Source organism: Mycteria americana, chromosome 1 (assembly GCF_035582795.1).
Source record: "Mycteria americana isolate JAX WOST 10 ecotype Jacksonville Zoo and Gardens chromosome 1, USCA_MyAme_1.0, whole genome shotgun sequence".
Classification (NCBI taxonomy): domain Eukaryota; kingdom Metazoa; phylum Chordata; class Aves; order Ciconiiformes; family Ciconiidae; genus Mycteria; species Mycteria americana.
Genome location: NC_134365.1, coordinates 45,291,540 through 45,310,838, shown reverse-complemented (window position 1 = coordinate 45,310,838; position 19,299 = coordinate 45,291,540). Strand labels below are relative to the sequence as shown.

The following is a 19,299-nucleotide window of genomic DNA, read 5'->3' as shown; positions in this document are numbered from 1 at the left end:
AAACTATGTTTAATGGGGGAATGATAGATACAGCTGATCGTCCTGCAAATTGAGTGTGTGGCATTCCCCAGAGCCATCAAGTCAATAAAAGAACAGTGGAATAACATGTTGCATTTAACAAAAGGGGGCATAAGCAAGATATAACTACATCATATAATAAAAATTATCTATTTTGTAGCCTCGGGATGAAATAAAGCAGCTGCCCAACAAACCTTCCAATGTAAAGCTGGATGTGAAAATTCCTGCAGCAAACTGAAATTTCATGGGAAACATAGGTAGGAACCCAAATGTAAGTACCCAAGGTGAAACTTAGCCCTGACAAGACATTTAGTCCAATGACTAAGATCCAGAACATGGCTAAAACAGTGCTGTGTAACCCAAACGCAGATTTAGCCGTGCCACTGTGGTATGGCCTCTTGCCACACACCTCTGTAGCCACAATAAACAGGGCTTCCACCTCTGGTAGGGGTGGCTCTGGTACTGAAGCGAATAGCTGCATTTACCATAGTATACCAGTCATGGGGCAGCATCTTAATTAATTATCCCACGCAAAGCTTAGGACAAGGAGAGATGTGCTACTCTGGCAGCCGACGAGTGCATTCAGAGTAGTGCTGGGTTTTCCCACATTGCCTTCCACTGTGCTATGTAGAAATAATTCTCTGGCCCTTGTACCACCAATTCTTGAGGGAAGCCAAAGGGTCATAAAAGTCATGAGAGTAATAGATCACAATCATTATCTCATCTAACCTCCTGAATACCTCGGCCATTCTATTTTTCTTTAGAGCTAGATCAAAGCAAGCCTTTTAGAAAGACCTCTGATTTTTGTTAAGATTTCAAGCAACAGTGAGTAATTGGTCCCTATGTTATCCTTATTGCTAGAATAGTACATCTTACTCAAGGTTGAATTTGTTAAACTTCCAGTCATGGGATCACCTTGTGTCATAAGACTATAAATTTAAACACTATAATTCCCTCCACTATTACGCCTCTTCCATCTACATGGACTATACACAGTGATTCAGTTCCTTCTTACCCTTTTCTTTGATAAGCTTTGGCTGAGGTCCTTAAACCTCATGTCAAAGCTGATTTTCCATCTTGAAAGGCAAACACTAGATCAGAACACAGTATTCCAGTCAGTTGTTTTATGGATGCTAAGTACACAAGAAGATCATTTCCCTAGTTGTATTTGCCCTTCCTCATTTATATATTCAAGGATTGCATTAGCTCTTTTGGCAACATTGCACCAAGAACTTACACTGAGCCTGCTATATAAGAACACCTCTCCCCAAAATAATCTCCAGTCCTGGAAGTAACCGTTGCGTTCTTCGTCACTTGCTTGCAGCAGCATTAAAACACATTATTTCTTAAATGTAACAATTTAATTCAGCTATTCAGATAATTCTTACCAGTAATTTGGACAGTTTATTGCAGAACCATAGAATAATTTAGGTTGAAAAGGACCTGAAAAATATCCAGTCCAACCTCTTGCTCAAAGTCAGGCTAACTTTGCAGTAAGAGCAGGTTGCCCAGGTCCTTTCCCAGTCAGGTCTGAAAATCTTGAAGGATGGAGATTTCACCGCCTCTCTGGACAACATCTTTCAAGGTTTACCCATTTTCATGGTGATTTTTTTTTTCTTTTTATAACCTATGTTATCTAAAAGCGTAGCCACTGAAGCCTTTATATCTACATTTTAGATCTTTGAACAAAATACTAAATTTTGTTTAAAAATTTAGCCAGAAAAAGTCTACAGGCATCTTATTAGCAATAGCCTTGTTCACTGGCACCTGACCACTGGCTACATGTTAAAGATGTGTCAGTAAGCCAGTTTCCAGTCCATTCGATATAAAATCTGTTAATATAGTCTAGTTTCATTGGTTTGGTAAACATCATGTGATATTGAATTAAAAGCTCCAATACAGCCCAAGGAATCAACAAGAAGACTGAGAGTCAGACCAGTTGCTTGTCTAAAAAGATCCACCTTCCAAGACAGCAGGCTGGCTGGCACTCATTCTTTCTGACTGCTAACGTTTCCTATTAAAGTCCACTATTTCCCCTGGGAGTTAGCAAAGCAAGAGCTACTGCACAGCTCCCTGCCTCATTCCACCCCCTTTCTCCAGTTGCTGAATCCAGCTGGACAACTTCTGCAATTTTCCCAGTTCAGCCACTTAAAGTATTTGTCAGCCAGGTCTTTAACATACTTGAGCATTAACTATGCAGCTATGCTGATTAAGAAATGTTTAATTTCAGCAAATGCTGCTTTTCATCTTCCTTGAGTGCAGCTAATACTCCCATTCAAGTCTCTCATCCAAGTGCCAATTAGCCCCTGTGGCAGAGCACATGCAATCTGACCAGAGGTAGATAAAAAAGGATAGACCCAGAATAAGCTTATTGCTTTCCACAGGCACCCTGCTCAAGCCCAAACATTGATTTTTCTAAAGTTATATGTTTCTAAAAGCGTATATATTTGGCATGAACGCTACATATCTGTTGATAGAAAAGTTACTGTTATAACTGCATTTTGCTTCAAAATACCTGTTCGCAAGATGGCAGTTTAAAAGAGCAAGTCTGAGGGTTATGAAGTCCTATATGGAAAGCAACTTGGTTGGCTAATTAACTTGGCACCTTCCTTTTAATATTATTTAAACACACTTTTATATCTATAATAGATTTTTTTCAAGTGCCATAACAGTCTGAGATTTGTCACATTAGGTTGTTATAGCTCCAAATGTGTACTTCTTCTCTGTTCAGGACTATGAATTCAATATACAGTAATGTGACTATTTAAGAGGAGCTGTTACACTTTATGTCAATCCAGCTGCTATGCAAGTACATAAAATCTGCGTAATAAAAATCCTTATGTTAATTTTGATTTTAAAAACTGACTGCTTGCCAGGAACTGATTTCTTGACTTTGATATTTTAGCCAATTGAAACATTTTCTTGTCAAGATACCCAAATGTGCTACTGTTTATTGTTTATTAGTTAGAGAAATTTGTGCTGAATTCAGTTTATCAGAAGAAGTGGGTGGTTCATATATATTATTTAAATTTCTTTAATTTTAAAACAGCCAAATGTACTCTTAATCTGCTCTGAAAACTTTTAATGACAAAATTGCCACAGCTTCCCTAATTATCTGTACTAGTGCTTAAATACCCTTGCAGTTGAAAACTTTTACTGATGTGCAGCCTTGAACTGCTGTGCTTTCAAGTCCCCTATGGTTTGTCAGATCCTGGTGGGTGAGGAGAAGAGTGCTACCTTCCCTTTTGGAGTAACGCTCCTGCCCATCCCAGCGCTCCTTGGGCAAACACAAGACCGCAGGTACTACACAGGGCAGTAGTTAAAGAGGATGCCATTCTTCACTCAGTCATTCCTCTACACCGTTGTCCACCATAGGGAAGGCAGCAGGGCTCTGCCACACTGCCACACCTTTCTCGGAAGGCAGCTGACCAGCTTCCTTTGACTTCATGTGAACAACGAGAGTAGACAACCAGAGGGCTCGCAGAGCTCCAGTGTGAAACCTCGACAATCCTCGCAGAGCTCCAGTGTGAAATTCCACCTTCATGGATGGTCTTCTGTGAAGGCCTCCAAGCTCACACAAAGCTGCAGCTGATCTGCAAGAGTCGGTGACCAACCTCTCGCTCTGCAAATGTGAGGACTCAACCCCACGCCGTGGAGATGTGTTGGGTGTGCTTTATGAGAGGACGTTGGGTTTCTTGAGGATGGCCGGGCCGCACCCAGCAGTTAGAAAAGATGTGATGGCCAGACTGATGGTGAGGCCGACAGTCTGGGCCGTCCAAAAGGGCCGCTACGGGACAGGTCCCTGTGGCCGAGGCCCTGCACAGGGGCCAGATACCTCCTCTCCTGGCTTCGCACGCGGATTTTCATCCCCTGCGGCCAGTCGGGGAGTGCCTCACCCAGACACACCGTCCCCCCTTCCCGCTGACCAGGCCCCCAGCCCCGGGACGGGGCGGAACGGCCCGCCCCGCCACCCCCGGCCCAGGCGAGGCCGGGCCGCCGGAGCCGGCCCCCCCGTCCTCCCCGCCCCGCGGCGCTGCGGAGCTCCCCGCCCTCACCCCTCTCTCTCCCTGCGCCGGGCGCTGCGGCATCCCCGGGGCGGCGGGACCGGCGGCGATCCGCCCCCCACCCCCGCGCACGGCCCGGGCCGCCCCGGCCCCTGCGGGCCCCGGGACTCCGCCCTGAGGCGAGCGCGGTGAGGCAGGGGCCTCCCGCCAGGCCCGACCTCGGCGGCGCAGCGATGCCGGCAGCCCGCGCCGGGCCGCGCCGGGCCGCCCTGCGCCCGCAGCATCGCGGCGCCCCGTCTGTGGCGAGCCGCCCTCCCCTGGGCACCCTCTCCGCCTCGCTCGCCTCCTCCTCCCACGGAGCCACCCTCCTCCTCCGCCCCCTCTCCTTGCCAGCCTCCTCCCCGCCCTTCCCCGCACTCCACGCCGGTGCCGGAGCCGCGCGTCACTCGGGCTCCAGCCCCGCCGCAGACATGGCGACACTGACAGCGGTCCAGCCGCTCACGCTGGACAGAGGTAAGTGCGGCTGCCGCCGCTCCCCGCCCCGCGCCGCCCCGGCCGCCTCAGCTTCCCGCGCCCTGCCCGGGGGGCCGCCGCGGCGGAGCGCGGGGTCTTCCCCCGCAGCCCCAGCGCGGCGGGCGGTAGGGAGGCGCCTCCCCGCGGGGCTGAGGTGGGCGGCAGGAGAAGGACTGAAATGGAGGAAATAAAACTTTGTCCGGGCAGGGGGGAAGGGGTAGCGCTGGCATCCCGCCGCCGGGAGCGTGGCGGTGCCGCAGGCGCGGGATGTGGCTCCGCGGCCAGCGCTCCGCTCCGCGCCGCTCCGCCGGGCGCCGGGGACGCTCCTCGGTGCCGCTCCGCCGCCTCCGCCCTGCGGGGCTCCCCCGTGGGCGCCCGTCCCCGTGGCTCGGCGCCGAGGGCCCTCGCGCCGCCGCCCCCGCAGGTGGCTCGGCGGGGGGTGCTCCGTGGCGGCGGCAGCGGCTCCGGCCGGCCGTTCCCGGCAGCGAGTTGGGAGCTCGCACCTCCCGAGGAGACAGTCGTTTGTTGTCAAAATGCGGCGTTTTGGGGGGCTGACGGGGGGGCGGGTGCGGGGAAGGGATCAGGGACCACAACTTCTCTGTTCGCTGTGTTAATGATGTTACCCTACAAAACGGCGCGTCTGCGTATTCCTGTAGACAACTACTGGGTCCGGGTAGGGAGAGCGGTTGGTGAGCGGTTGGTTAGCCTTGAGACTGTGTCAGTAGCCTTACTGAGGTAATGTAAGAGGGTGCTGAAATCTTGAAGTTATGTTAAAATTCAGCTTTTGCCTCCAGGCTGTAAAAATTGCACTCTCCCTCGCAGTGCATTTGTGCCCCTAATAGGGCTCAGCAGAAACGTTATTAGATTTCTGTGGGTTACAGAGGAGAGTAACTTACCGTTCTGATTTGTTTTGCTCCTTTGGCTCCATCAGTTAGAGAGGTCCAACAGCTCCCGATACAGCATCCTGAATTGCCAGAGTGTCCTTCCTAACTTGCGTCCGGCAGCTCCCAGAGGCTCCCAGCACGTATAAATCTTGTACTCTTGAAAGCATGATTGAGGCCAGTGTCTTGGTTTTTTAAATGTTTTTTCCAGAGGATTAAGATGGGCTTTCCAAGCGAGATAGAGAGCTTCTTGCTGTAAATCCTATGCAAAAGAAACCTGATGAACTCAGTTTCAAAATGATAAAGGAGAGGTAGGCACCTTTTCTGGAACCCAACTGAGAGCAGAACAGCCCACAAAGTACTCTAAATACAGTTTACTGGATGGCTTAAGTTCAACATTAGTAGAAAAGAAGAATCTAAAGTTATTTTTACTGAAATAACAAAGTGCTAGCATGCGCTTTAAATTAAACTGCTCAGAAATCCACTGTGTAATCTACAGTTTCACCCTAATACTGTTTTCAGTAAGCAGGGCAAATCTATTTCCTGGCAAAGGGTTGAACAGATGGCAATCCATTAGCAAACCTGGCTTTTCAAAGGAAAGTATTACTATTTCAGAATTACACATTCCTTTTCATTACTAAAACTATGCTTTAAAAAATCCACAATATGCAAAAATGCAAATTAGTCCCAATTTAAATATAAGCATCTGTTGTCTGTGTCCAGGATACGCTTAACCATTTGGCAGCGGTGCCAACATTACAGTCTCCCTGGTTGTCAGCCAGGGCTGATATTAGTGCGAGGGAGATAAAACATCACAGAATGATAGGACGTGACGTGCAAAAGGAAAATACAGACAAGAAGAAATAGATTTAAATGCTGCACCTGGCCTGCAGATGGCCATTTTGTCAGAGGGATACACTTCGTCACCTATAACATGTTGCTGCTACGTCAACTGAAGAGGGTGGGCTGAAGCAACCCCAGAAGCAACTAGACCAAGCCCAGTGCTTCCAGATACTTCCTCTGTAGTCTTTCTTTCACAGCCAAGGAAGAAGGAAAGTGCTACATGGTGAGATTTTCCAGATTTCTGTTGCTTTTACTAAAGCAGACGCAGCTATGTTTACTGTCACTATGCTTTGCACAGCTCTGTTGTGATCTAGGCGCAGCCCTGAAAAGTCTTGTACACTCATATCCACTTTGCCATGTCCCACAGAGAGCTCAGCACTGCGAGAAAATAGCGAGCATTTCAGGAGAGGCAGCAGTAATAACCTTGCATTGCTGAGGGAATTCCTGCTTGATCTCTGGCCAGGAGGTGTTCTGCGTTTCCCCCTGCTAAGGGTCACCACAACAGTAAAACATCGTATAGATACATACATCAGAAATCTGAATTACACTCTGACATGGTCTTCTCCTGGACAAAACATATACGCTGTATTCTAGTATGGAGATGGGAGCTTTCTTAAAGCCTGACGTAAATGGAATTCAAAACCTGTATGGTAAAATGAATTACCATTTAAAGGTGAAGGGCATGTTGTGTATGAATGATTGAAAGCCAATTACATTCTGGAAGATTACTTCAGTCCAAAGCACAGGAATTAATTTCCTTAATTCTTGTCATCATGTGCCTTTCTACCTGCGCAAATGTGTGCAAGTTCCATTAGGGCTCTTTAATATGTGGAACAAGTTCACAAAATAATGGAAATTTTAATCACTTACAATTTAATCTCAAAGGCTTTTGCCTGACCTTTGCGTGGTGCTCTGCTGGGAGGAGGCGAAGGAATCAGCAAGTGTTTCAGGGAGGAAATGTAAAGCAGTGGAGCTACGTGTGGGTACCACTTAGGGAGCTTAAGGAGAGTGGCCCCAGTGTTTGGGAGCTTTGGGAGGGGAAGAGCCTGACTGCCAGGCATCTTCCAACAGCCAAGTAAGTCTCCTCTGTAAAAAAGTGCACCCTTCCTACCTTTATTGCAAATGTCTTACATCCTGAATCGATACCACCCCATCAGTAATCCCCAGTGTCCATCAGAGCTAACTGGGGGAATTTTTTAGGCCAATTCAAAGCTTAAACCCTGAAGGTGTAGGGAACTATACCTTGTTCCAGGTTGAGACGGAAAGTTGCAGTGCTATCTTTCATAAAATGACAAGCAAAAAAAGTAAGGTTGGGATTTTTTTTTCTTTTTTCATTTTATGTTCAAGCTTATGGATTTTTAAGTATGTTCCCAGATTAATTTACCTCCATTAAAAAAAAACAAAGCAGTCACTCCAAACCAAAAGGGAAATGTTTAAAAACACCTATACAATTATTTTTTACTTCTTTCACAGGTATGTCTTAAGTAAGAACTTGGTTGACACTGATTTTGGTTACAGAGAGCTCTGGTTGCAGTTAGTTGGCATTTTCCAACAGTATTTATTTGTATTGGCATATCACTCGTCACATCTTGCATGTCGTTCTTCTCTACATGGGGATGGGCAGTGCTGCCTTTGCCTCTCCTCTCAAGGTCCTTTGTCTTCTACAGAGGCATTGCCTCAGCCTGCCCCACGACCAGCAGTTGCTGCCTTCCCCTTTATTATCCAGAGCCCTATGTCTCTGGTTCTCTGCATGCCGTCTTCTGGTGCCTTGCTCTTCTCAAAGCCTCAGTGCAGTTAACTCCATTGCTCTCTGCATTGCCTGTAACTCTTACCCATTTTCACTGTTCAGCAACCCAATTTCCTCTTCTAATCCTCTGTTCTTCTGCTCTCCCATGACCGTCGGCACCTCACCAGCTTGACGTTGTCTCAGATTCTGCATACACATCCAGTGGCACTATTCTGCTTTTCTCCATGTGCGGTGTCATCTCCCCCAGCCAGATTAGCCTCCTCACGGTTCTCCGAGGACCCCCTGTGAGTTCCTGTGTGCCGCAGGTACACATTGTGAGCACTTAGAAATTAAAGGAAGCTTGTTGTGGGTGGGATCACTTAAAGGGTGCGTTAGCACAGTCTGATGGAAGCATTGTCTGCAAGTACCATTACACTCCCAGAAATATGTTGGGAGGGAAGATTCCTGGGCTTCCCTTGGCACTCATTTTAGGAGTGGTCATATGGAGGCCTGCAAATTGAAGCAGACGTCTTTCTAGCTATGCATAATGGATGTTCCACTCTTATCTGAACTTGCTTATCATCTTGCTAAATGTCTGGCAAATTTTTCATAAAGCTTATTTTACTTAGAATTTTACTTGTGCTCTTCCCTCCAAGATGAAAAACTGCTCTGAAAGAAAACTGCCTGTGTATTTGCTCAGATTGCTGCAAAATCTCAGTCCCTGTTGCTCTCTGCATAGGACGATGAAAGTGGCAGCTTTAAAAAGGGCACTTTTCAAATGTTCTTCTTGATTTTGAAGATATTATACAATTAGCCTATGCAAAGACCATCTCATGATTAAGAGCAAGGGAATATCTTTTCATGTGGAGGGGGGCTTTCAGCTCTCTTCTGTTAATAATCCATGTCCTATTATGTTTTTCCTTATATAGTAACTATTCATGTCACTGATGGTTTCACTTCTTCATGTGACTGAGGATAAAAGAAGAAATTTGAATAGACTGAATATACAGTGCTGATATTTTAATCCCTGTGAAGTTTCATAACAAGGTCATAGCTATTGGCTATTGACAACCAAATTTCTCTCGCTTTCAAATATATCCTTGGAAACTGGAAAGACTTCTTGCTGTTGAGCTGTAACACGTCACAGCTCTGTTGTTTTTTTATGAATTCAAACAAATATTTTTCTAGTGGAGTAGATGTCCTAAAACTTCCTGAAGATCCTTTATAAAGTACGATGTTCAGTGACAATAACTAAGAATACGAATGGGCTTGGAATCGCCATCAACTGTTAGAGGTGGCAGATAAACTCTTATCAGATGTGGTACTGGATGGCACCTGACCATTAATATTCATTGTTATTTGCTAGAGTACTCCTCCTTCCTTCCTCCTCTCCTCTTCTTGTCATTTTTCTTCTCATTACATTCTCATAGCCTACATAAATGGGGATTTTTCCCTGTCTGTGCCCATATATGTATATAACACAAATTGTATTGAACATAAGTTGTGGTAGACTGTGCATATATTACTATAATGTATATTATCTTGGGAAAAAATATATAACCTACTCATCAGGAAGAGAAAATCAGATTCATAAAGTGTGAAATACAGTCATTGACAGAGATGCAGCATAAGGCCAGATCCCTCTCGCATGGGTGAAGCCCCGTGGAGCAGTGCTAAGCGATGTGCTGCTCCCCGCCTGGCTCCCTGTCTGTCAGGGGGATGTCGTCTCTTGCTCTTCAGCCTAACGTGCTAAAATTGAAAAATACTTCTGCAAGTACCACATGCTTTAAGTCCAACATTTCTCTGGTATGCCAGCTGAGGACATATAAATTACCAAATTCATTCTTCCAAGAAAAAAAAAGGCCTGTTGTTTGTAGGAACAGAAAAAGAGTGATAATTCTGGTCACAGACTGAAATGTTTGGGGTTTTTTTTACATTTATTTATTTATTTATTTATTTAAATGTATTTTTATGAAGGGATGGATTAAGGTAAGCGGATTGAGCTGTTGATTTATGGGTGATAACCGGGGACGTTTTGTGAGGAACCATGCAGTTGAAGTGTTGGTTAGTTAAGTGTGCAGTTCAGCTGTGCCTCCTGCAGTGCTGGAGCTGGAGGAGGAGCAAGTACCTAACTAAATGTCATCTCTGGTTTTCATGAGTGGTGTAAAAATACATGGTGTGAAAAGTTAAATGCACGTGTCCAGCTTAAATGTCTTTGGCAGTATGGGCCTGACCTAAAGAGGTGCTGGGGAACATGGCGGCACGGGAGCTCTGTGCCAGGCTGGATGTGCCTGAGGTGGGCCAGGTGCCCGTGGGAGCACACCCCTTTGGCTGGCCTCGCCCTCCCGGAGAGGGCCCTGTCCTCTGGCCCACAGCGACTCACGGTGATGTGGAAATTGAGTTTTGTCAGGGCACAGCAGGCGGAAATGAATGAAAGTTCATTGTATCGTCTTCAGTGTGCAGCAGGTGCTGCAGGACCCTGGCACTGCTGGTCAGAGAGCTGCACCCGTACACAGACACATGGAAATGTCTTCTACAAAACTCGTGGCATCTTTTAACATTAAGTCACCTTTGTGGAGTGTAGAGGGGGAATATCTTAAATTTCCAGTCATGTTTTCTTCAGAAACATGTATCTGATAATAAGGCGTATCTGCAGAAGCTGGATGTGTGGTGAGGAGATGTTTGTGAGGCACCTTTGAGAGAGCAACCAGACTCATGGTCGACCAATGCCTGTGCAGGGACCTTGTGTTCCTCCTGCTCTGTCAGGCTGAAAATATTCTTTAGACATGGTAGCAGTGAAGTAATCATTTTAGTCTATCTGAATTTATCCTGTGTAGAGCGAAGTGGTAAGCTGAGCTTGCCTGTATGTGTCCTGCTTCTGATCCTTCAAAGGGGACCTGCTCCTGCAGCTGGATCAAGTGGATGGAGGCTTTGACAAGCCCCTGCACAGGTGCGGGATTCACCATTTGCGACAAGTTGCAAGAGTGTTAATGATTAGAAAAGACAAGGGGTGCTATTTTTGTATGTAGTAAATGTATAGTCTCTACAGATAATGTTGAAAGATTTGTTTTATAAATAACAACTCTATGCTGGATCCTACAAACTTCAGTTTCACATTGATGTCTGAGAGACATTTGTGTAACTACAGAAAAAAGGATTAACCTCCTAATGTAATTGTAAGTAAAAAATTTGCTTAATTCCATCCTATCGCTTGAGTTGGACCCCTCTGATGATGTTATCAGACAGCAACTTTTTTTAAAAATGTGACAAATTACTGAAGTCATCAGCTTTGTGCAGGGGATAATTTGTCCTTTGAGTTCCCTGTTTCAGGACACGTACATGCACATCTCTCCTTAACATAGGTGACACTCATGCAAGTGCAAAAAGATATAAATACAAGCTTTTGGCTGACCTGTGTTATTCAGATACAAAATAGTGTTCTTGTAGATAATGCAATAGAATTTGAAATATGGATTATGTAAAAGTATTGATTTTAGTTACTCATTAGAAGCACAAATAATGAGAAGTTGAGGATTTAAGAGGAAACCAAGCAAAGGCAGGTAGATAGTGTTTTGAGAAGCACGTAACTGTAAATTTGTAAGTCTGCTTTCCATCACACACAGTTAATTTGTTTCACATGATGCATTTTTGACATTTTAAAAATAATACTTACTAATGTGCTGTAAACTGTACATGTATGTATAAATCCAGGCATTTTCAAAGTTAATCTCAGTCAGCTTAATCTTCTTTTGAGATATTTGCTGGAGAGTCAGCCTCTGAATGAGAAACATTCAACTGTTAATTCTCTATTCAGATGAGAAGATTTGGTTCAGGAATGTACATTTACATACTAACAATGTTTTCCTGAGTATTTAAACCACAAGCTCAGATCTCAGATATGTTAAATACAGAGGTAGGTGTATGTACATGTTTGAGAACTTATGTCACTAGGGTCCAAAATAGAGTGGATAAATAAATCCAAAATTTCTCAAATGTAATTCCACTAAGTTACCAGGAAATGCATACAGCTTCTCATAATGAGTTGTTACCTTAGTGCTACTTTACTAATAATCCTAAAAAAAGAGAGAAAAAATTTTGATTAGAAAACTGTGTTTCCAGAAGAGATTGGAGGAGGATTGTTCTTTATTATTTAAAAGATGGAACAGTGAAATATCCATGAATACACAGAGCATCAAAGCATTGATTTTAATTGTTTCTGTATAAACATGGATAATTGTATAAGGAAGAGTGTTGCCCAAAATAGGCTCTTAATTTATTTCTTCTGAACAAAAATTACATTTTTACTGGTTCTTTTCAATAGAAGCCCTTGTTTAATCACTAATCCTTCACATCCACTAACTCTTTAATTTTCTTTTTCAACCGTGTTTTCTGAAAAAGAGTTAATCTCCTAGACCTTAAGGTATCAATCCCTCTACAAACAGTTAAGCATTGAGGAAGAATGTACTTGAAATCGATTAGGTGGATGACTGTGGCCATCAGCAGCAGTCTTAGCCCTCAGAAATTTATTTACCATCATCTCTTCACTTTTCAATAGATTTGGCAGCAGTGTTTTTGTCAAATGCTATTTACTGAACCAGCACAGGAGCAAAAGGATAATACAGCTGTTCTTTGTTACACATAGCCAGACCAGAGAAACTTGAAGAGGGCATGATGGCTTTAAAATCTATGAAGCAGTCTTTGGAAAAAGAGGTGGTTGTATGTCAGATCTCTGCTGTAGCCTGATAGTCTTGTAACACAATAGTAATAGCTCTGGAGTTTCTACTAATTTATACAGTACATTTTGCTTCTTAAGAGTGCAACCATGTCAAAGTATGCCAGGTATGCTCCTCGTATCTTAGGTAGATACCTTGTGAAATCAGGCTGCAACCCGAGATGAGTTCCAGTTCTCCTGCTCCTATTCTCAGCATCGTTCAACGCATAGGACACCAAGCAACAGCACTGCAAAGGTGACAGCAAGCTCTCTGTTTCTCACAGGGGTTTTCTGTTTCAAAGTTTTGTTTGTAACTTGCAGCACCAATTCAAGATAGTCACGGCTTTCTTCTATGGTCATATTTGTTTCAAAGTTGAAAGTTAAGAGTGGTCAGTTGTTGACATCTACCAGCAGCATATCTGTACCACCTAGTTTTCCAGGGATTTACTAACAAAGGATTTTATTTATATTGCTTTCTTCTTGCTGTTGCAGCTTTTCACATACACACTTTCAAAGAACAGACTTTTTTCCTTTCCTGAGAAATGACTAGTATGTAGCCAGCTACCAGAGGGATTCAATCTGCAAAAAGCAATATCTTTAAACCCACTAAAATTGAAGAGAGAATATTAATTCTCTTGTTACCTGAGCCTACAGATAAAGTCGTGTTAGGTATGTGTATGTAATGACTGCGTCACATCCATTGTATTGCACAAATGCCATCTTTTCGTTGTTGTCTCACCAGAGTTTCAAACCACCTAGAAAAACAGAAGATAAAATCGTGATGCTAGACTTCAAGTGACAATTTGTGTTGTTACTATGTACAATTGGCAGTAGCCCACAGCCATCTTTCTTGTCTTTCTGGTAATAACAGAAAAAGATTAAGACTAAGATTAGCTGGAGAGAGAAGAGCTGAGGAGAGGCAGCAGGAGACTCTAGTAATGACATACGAGCAGAGAAGAAAGTGAGAGTTACTGCTTTGGCTCAAACACGATGCCTGTTGTGAAGGAGAATTAGCATCCCTAAGTTAACCTTACCTCCCTTTGTGAGACACCTGTTGGGGCCTTTTTTTCTCTCTTCCTGTCTTCTTCCCTGCCAACAGAAATCTCTGATGCAAACTAAAAACACACGTTGAAATTATCGGTGTGGGAAAGGCATGAGGTTGCCCGTATGGCCAATACTTTTGTTTTGTGATGTGCACATCGGACGCATAAATACTTGCTTTTGCTTAGGCAGGGCCGCGAGAGAATGGATTTCAGCTAAGAGAAAAGTGTGTTGTTTTTCATCCTGTTTTTCTTTGTTCAGGCAAGCTTATTCCTTGTAATTATTTCTGGTTTCTGCTCCTCTAGCTTAGTCAAATTTTTAATTCCTTCGCTGATTTTAATGTTTTTCTCTATATGCTTGTGGTTTAAAACACGAAAGCAAGTATTCTGTTAAGTAGGGTCCATGTGATATGTTAAAGTATCAGCCTTTTTTTGCTTTGAATCTGGGATCAGAACCTCTAAAATGTTTACGTTTGCAGTTTCAGCAAGATGTCCAGTGTGCTTTTGTCTAGTGTTTAAAGCAGCTCCACTCCGGCATGGTGAGCGGTGTCTGCTGAGGCGGAACTGATCCTACAAGATCAAGTGATATTGTGATCAGGGGACAGATGAGGCTGGTGGAGAGTTATCAAGGCATCTCTTTACAAGGTATCTATGGCTACAGGAGGCAGTAGATAGCTTCCTTGCTTTCACGTAGTTCAGCTTGTAGGAACTTAATTAATTAAGGCCAGGTCTATTCACCATACTGAATTTCTCAGGGAGTTACAACTTTGCTTCAAAGGATTTTCTTTTTGTCATTTCATAGTTTCAGGAAGTCAGACAGAACACCATTTTACATGTCCTGTGTAGGCAAATAACTGCTTTAAACACCTGAGATCTCTCCTTTTTTTAAAAAAAAGACTTACAGAAAGGCTGAGAATTAAAATAAATAACACAAAGTCTGAAACTACAAAATAACCTGCTTCCTGCAGGAAACAAGCATTAATTTTTTTTTATTTAAGGAATTAATGTATACTTATATATTTATTATATATATAATATATATTTATTTGAATACAAAACAGACTTTTAAAAAACTGTTGTCTTTTTGTATCGTATTTGCAGCCAACTGTCCCTAGTCAAAAAAAGGACCAGAATCATGTCTCATCTGTTCTATTCAGCAGTGAGTGGCTAGCTATAAAGCATAATTATGATCACAAAGAGCAGGTATGATGAAGCAATATAAAGTCAAAACTATATACAAAGGGAAAAAAAGGAATTTTACCTTCCCTTCCCTTTTCTCTACAGCTAATGCAGGGGAAAAATCATGATATTCTGTTTTAAGTACTATGTTAGAAAATCCCATAATTTTCAATGCTCTTCTATTCTTTGCATTTTCGGCTTTACTTTTTAATCTTTTCTCTTAAAGGATAATTTGGTAACTTGTTTTCACAAAAATGCTATGTTTGATGCCTTCTATACAAAAGCAGTGGGTGCTGTCAAATGTAAAGGGTTGGTGTATCTGTAATTTCTTGATTTCTCACAGATGGCAAAATCTGCTAGTGAAAATTTTTGAACTGATATTTATGCACCTCCTCATCCTGATTGCTTTAGAAATTGCAATGAAACTAATAATTTGGAAGAACAAAAATGATATCAGTGTTTAAAAATGATTAGGTTTTAAGGTTAATTTTAAATGCCCATCTTTGAAAATTCTGAATTGCATTATTGCTCTTCAGATCTCGAATTAAGCCAATGAAACTCATCATATTGAAACGATCCTCAATTACCCATTAATTCAGTCTTTACTGTTTTGTGATTTATTGTTATTCCTTTAAAAAGCAACAATGGTAATGAGACAGTACCAAGCCACTTTCTCTAAGTACCTGATGAACTCTTAATAGTTTTAGGAACTCTGTAGATTGATCTCACAAACACACACAAACAAAAAGCGAACAAAATCTGAAAACTGCTGACAAAGATGCTTCTGTGATTTACTTACATCAGTTATGTGAAGGCTTGAAGGAAAAAATTGAGGACTGGCTCTATCTATGTAGAGTAATGAATACGCTGAGAAGATTGACCAAAGTAAAGCAAATCCAGTTCTCCCAGCGGGCCTTCATGGTGGGTTAAGGCTACAAAAATTCCTAGCTGAGAAGAACAGAAATCACTAGTTAAAATTTAGGAGAGTGGGAATGGGGGGGATTACTCAAGACATTGTAGCCATTGTGAGGTTCAGAGAACATAGAGGAGCTTTTTTTTTTCATTTAAGGGAACCTTTTGAATGTTGCATTTGAACAAGCTAAGCAGAGTATTCAGGAGCAGCATGCCTGAAAGGGCAGTATTTCAGTATTTCAGGCAGAATGTCTGAAACAGCAAAAGTGACTGAAATTGCTGAAGAGAGCCCTGAAGGGCTTTTGTGGTGTTGAGGATGCTGGACGGAGGGGTCTCCACACAGTTCGCTGTCTGTATTTGGATCACAGGTGGCACTGCTTTCCCTGCAAATAAACTGTGTCCTTTCTATAAGTAATTTTGCAAAACGTCTCGGACCTTTGCTGTCATATTCACCTGTTCCTGCCAAACCTACTGTGAAAACTCATGGTATATAACACTGCCTTGGGGTGTGCAACAGCTGGGTCACAGGCTGTGTGTCTGAGAAATGGAGTGAAGCAGAGAACTTGGATGCCCGTGGTGTGCCTGAGAAGCTAGAGACAGACAGAACCTGGGTGCAGCTCAAACATATAGACCAAAACATGGTTCGATGAGTAGCCAAAGAAAATGAGCCTGCCCCAGGCAGTGAGGGAATGTATGTAGAAACCCATGGGGATATGCCACTAATGTCATTGGGAACAGTCGTTTCACATCAGGCAAAATGAGACAGAGATACACTCAATCGTATTTCATGGTTGATTTTTTTCATATGTTAAGAAGAAAAAAATCCATAAAATCTTTGGTCAAGGCATTTTTAAAAGCTTTAATTAAAAAATGCATTAGCCTGCCTGCTAACAGCACTGTACTCGTCAGATGTAACTGTTCTGAAATACGGTGTCTCCTGGACCACATGGAGGTAAATTTGCATGAGTCATTCACTATATATCTGGACAGTAAGAGTGGGTTTCATCATACTGATGTAGATGTCTAATACGTAGGATGCAGGCATTTACATCTGAGCTAATCATCTAGTCTCCCTTTATAGTCAACAAAGGGAACAGGCACTCCCAGAGTATGATTCATCTTGTCTGAAATAGGTCAGATGAATTGTAGCCTCAAAGTGTCTGTTTTTCCTCATTGACTGTAATGGCAGTCTAGGGTGAGTCGCTGAGCTGTCAATGTCTACATCAGAAGTGTGGCGAGTTGAAACCCTCAGCACAAGATGAATCATGAGAGCTCTGTATGGGTGTGCTTTGTTATATTTATTTGTGCATTCATAGTAATGTTTAACCACAGGAGTGTAAAGTGACACTGCAGTAAATCTATATCATCTAAACTAGAGTATGAAAGCACTGGTATTACTATTCTTGTTGTAATTAATTTGAATAGACCTCACAGATACACACTATAAAGTGTTGAATAAGATTTCTGTATTCTAACAGCTTAGCTCATTGCTCCCTGCACATCGAGTCTGATTTACCATGGTGAAGTACACCTTTATGCTTACTGATTAGCATGAAATTTTGGGCCAGACAAACATACTGACTTAAGTGGGCAAAAAAGGCTGCTCTTTGCCCCGATTTTTCTGAACTCTCCAGATGAAATTAAATACATATATTAAATTAATGGAATTAATGGAATTAAAATAATGTATTTCAGGAGAGCACTGTGCTGGAAGTAAGGAACCAGAGAGGTGAATGGAAGCACAGTGGGAAGTCTGGTGTTTGACACCAGAGTAAGAGTCACCATATTGTACAAAACAGCGTCTGACAGCAGAGCTGTGGTAATACAGAAAATTTTCAAAAGATACACACTGAAAATTTTCCAAAGCTGGTGCCTTAACCATGAAGTCACATAAATAGTTTCATACAATGTAATAGGGCTACTGGCTATGAATTACGAATGAACTTTGCTAATCACCATGGAATTCTGATTGCCCAACTGTTGATTACCTGCTGTCATTTGATAGTATTTGGAGAAGATTGCTAAATATAATAAAGCATCCCATGTAGGCTTTGGGCATTATAACAAAAAGTTGACAAAAAGTTAAGAATTCCGGAATGTATTCTCATGAGCTTAAAGGAATAACTAAACCTGAATGAAAGTATTGGAGGAATGAAAAACTACTGACAGTTGTAAGGGCCTGTTATGTCATGCAAATTCTTCACCTTCAGACTGATTAAAGGTCTTCAAGCATGACGGCACAGATCTTGAAAATTGCCAGGATTATTATTCTGTAATGCCATGGTGAAGCTAGTGAATATTGTAGAGACTTACTGAGTATCCTTGCTGTCAATTTGCAGTGATGTTCTATCTCTTTGAGGTACCAAAGGGTGGTGTTTATGCAGCACATTTACTTTTCCTAGTAAGCGGCATACTAATGCAGTGAAGGTCTCCAGAATTAACAGGAATGAGGCATAGAAAGACCTCAAGAAGATGAGAAGCCTAAGTTCTATTAGAGAAGTTCTCTAATATCTTGTTAATAAACAAGTGGTCACTGTATTTTGGCTTTAGCAGCAGCCCAAGGCCATGATTCTAGAGTAGTTATCAGAGTAAAGAAATACTATGTTTCTGAGCAATTACTTTTTGAACCCAAACTAGTATTACACAGCATTGTAGCTACTATTTAACTGCCTAACAGTCTCTTAACTCAGAGGATAATATATTTATTTTAAGGACTGCAGACCAACTCACTCATAGACTAGCACAAGAGGGAAAGATAGATATACAACAGTTTTCACATTTTGCAGTATAAAGCACGCAAATATGTTCTTTTTCAAGACTCACTCTGGTATTAAATGGGACACATTTAGCATGCTAAAATAATTTGCTACATTTTTCCTAATAATTTTCAACCTATCTGACTAAACTAAAACAAACATAAGCTCTGCACAAAATCTACCGGAGTGAAACCCCAGACTGGACAACTTTCACAGAATGCTGGAGCCTGGTCTACCTGATTTTAACAGTAATGTGAAAGAGCAACCAAGTTCAGATCAGGCAGAATTCTTTCTGTGAAGTCATAATTTGCTTTTGAGTTGTAAAAGCTGAATTGCAAAGTATTGGAAATAGCGTTTACTTTTCAAAACATCCAGCGAAGTACACAGATCAGTCTACATTGTGCATTGCTAGCTATTTGAACAAAAATCAGCAAGTGAAAACAATATATAACAGAGCAGTGTGATAACTAAGCCAGATGACCTTTTTTCAACTGCACTATGCTATATGGCTATGTATACATGATTGAACTTCGTTTAGTATAGCATGGGAATGTTCCACTTGTATCACAGTATGGTATCTTGCTAGTTCTATGTTCCAGTGATTCCTCTCCTTCTTAGGGTTTGTATAGTAATCTCCTGCTTGTGTCCTACTAGCAATGCAAATGAAACTTCATTCAAATGAAGATACAGAAAGAACACTTGAAATGAGATTTTTT

General features: G+C 42.4%; 1 protein-coding gene across 1 annotated transcript in view; it reads left to right on the top strand.

The window, feature by feature from the left end:
• The first annotated feature begins 4,096 nt into the window (after positions 1-4,096).
• LIN7A (lin-7 cell polarity scaffold A) overlaps positions 4,097-19,299 on the top strand; it is a 50,241-nt gene continuing 35,038 nt past the window's right edge. The window contains exon 1 of the mRNA XM_075496293.1: positions 4,097-4,535. Coding sequence (XP_075352408.1) covers positions 4,256-4,535 — 280 coding nt within the window. The 5' untranslated portion in view covers positions 4,097-4,255. The remainder of the gene's footprint in view (positions 4,536-19,299) is intronic.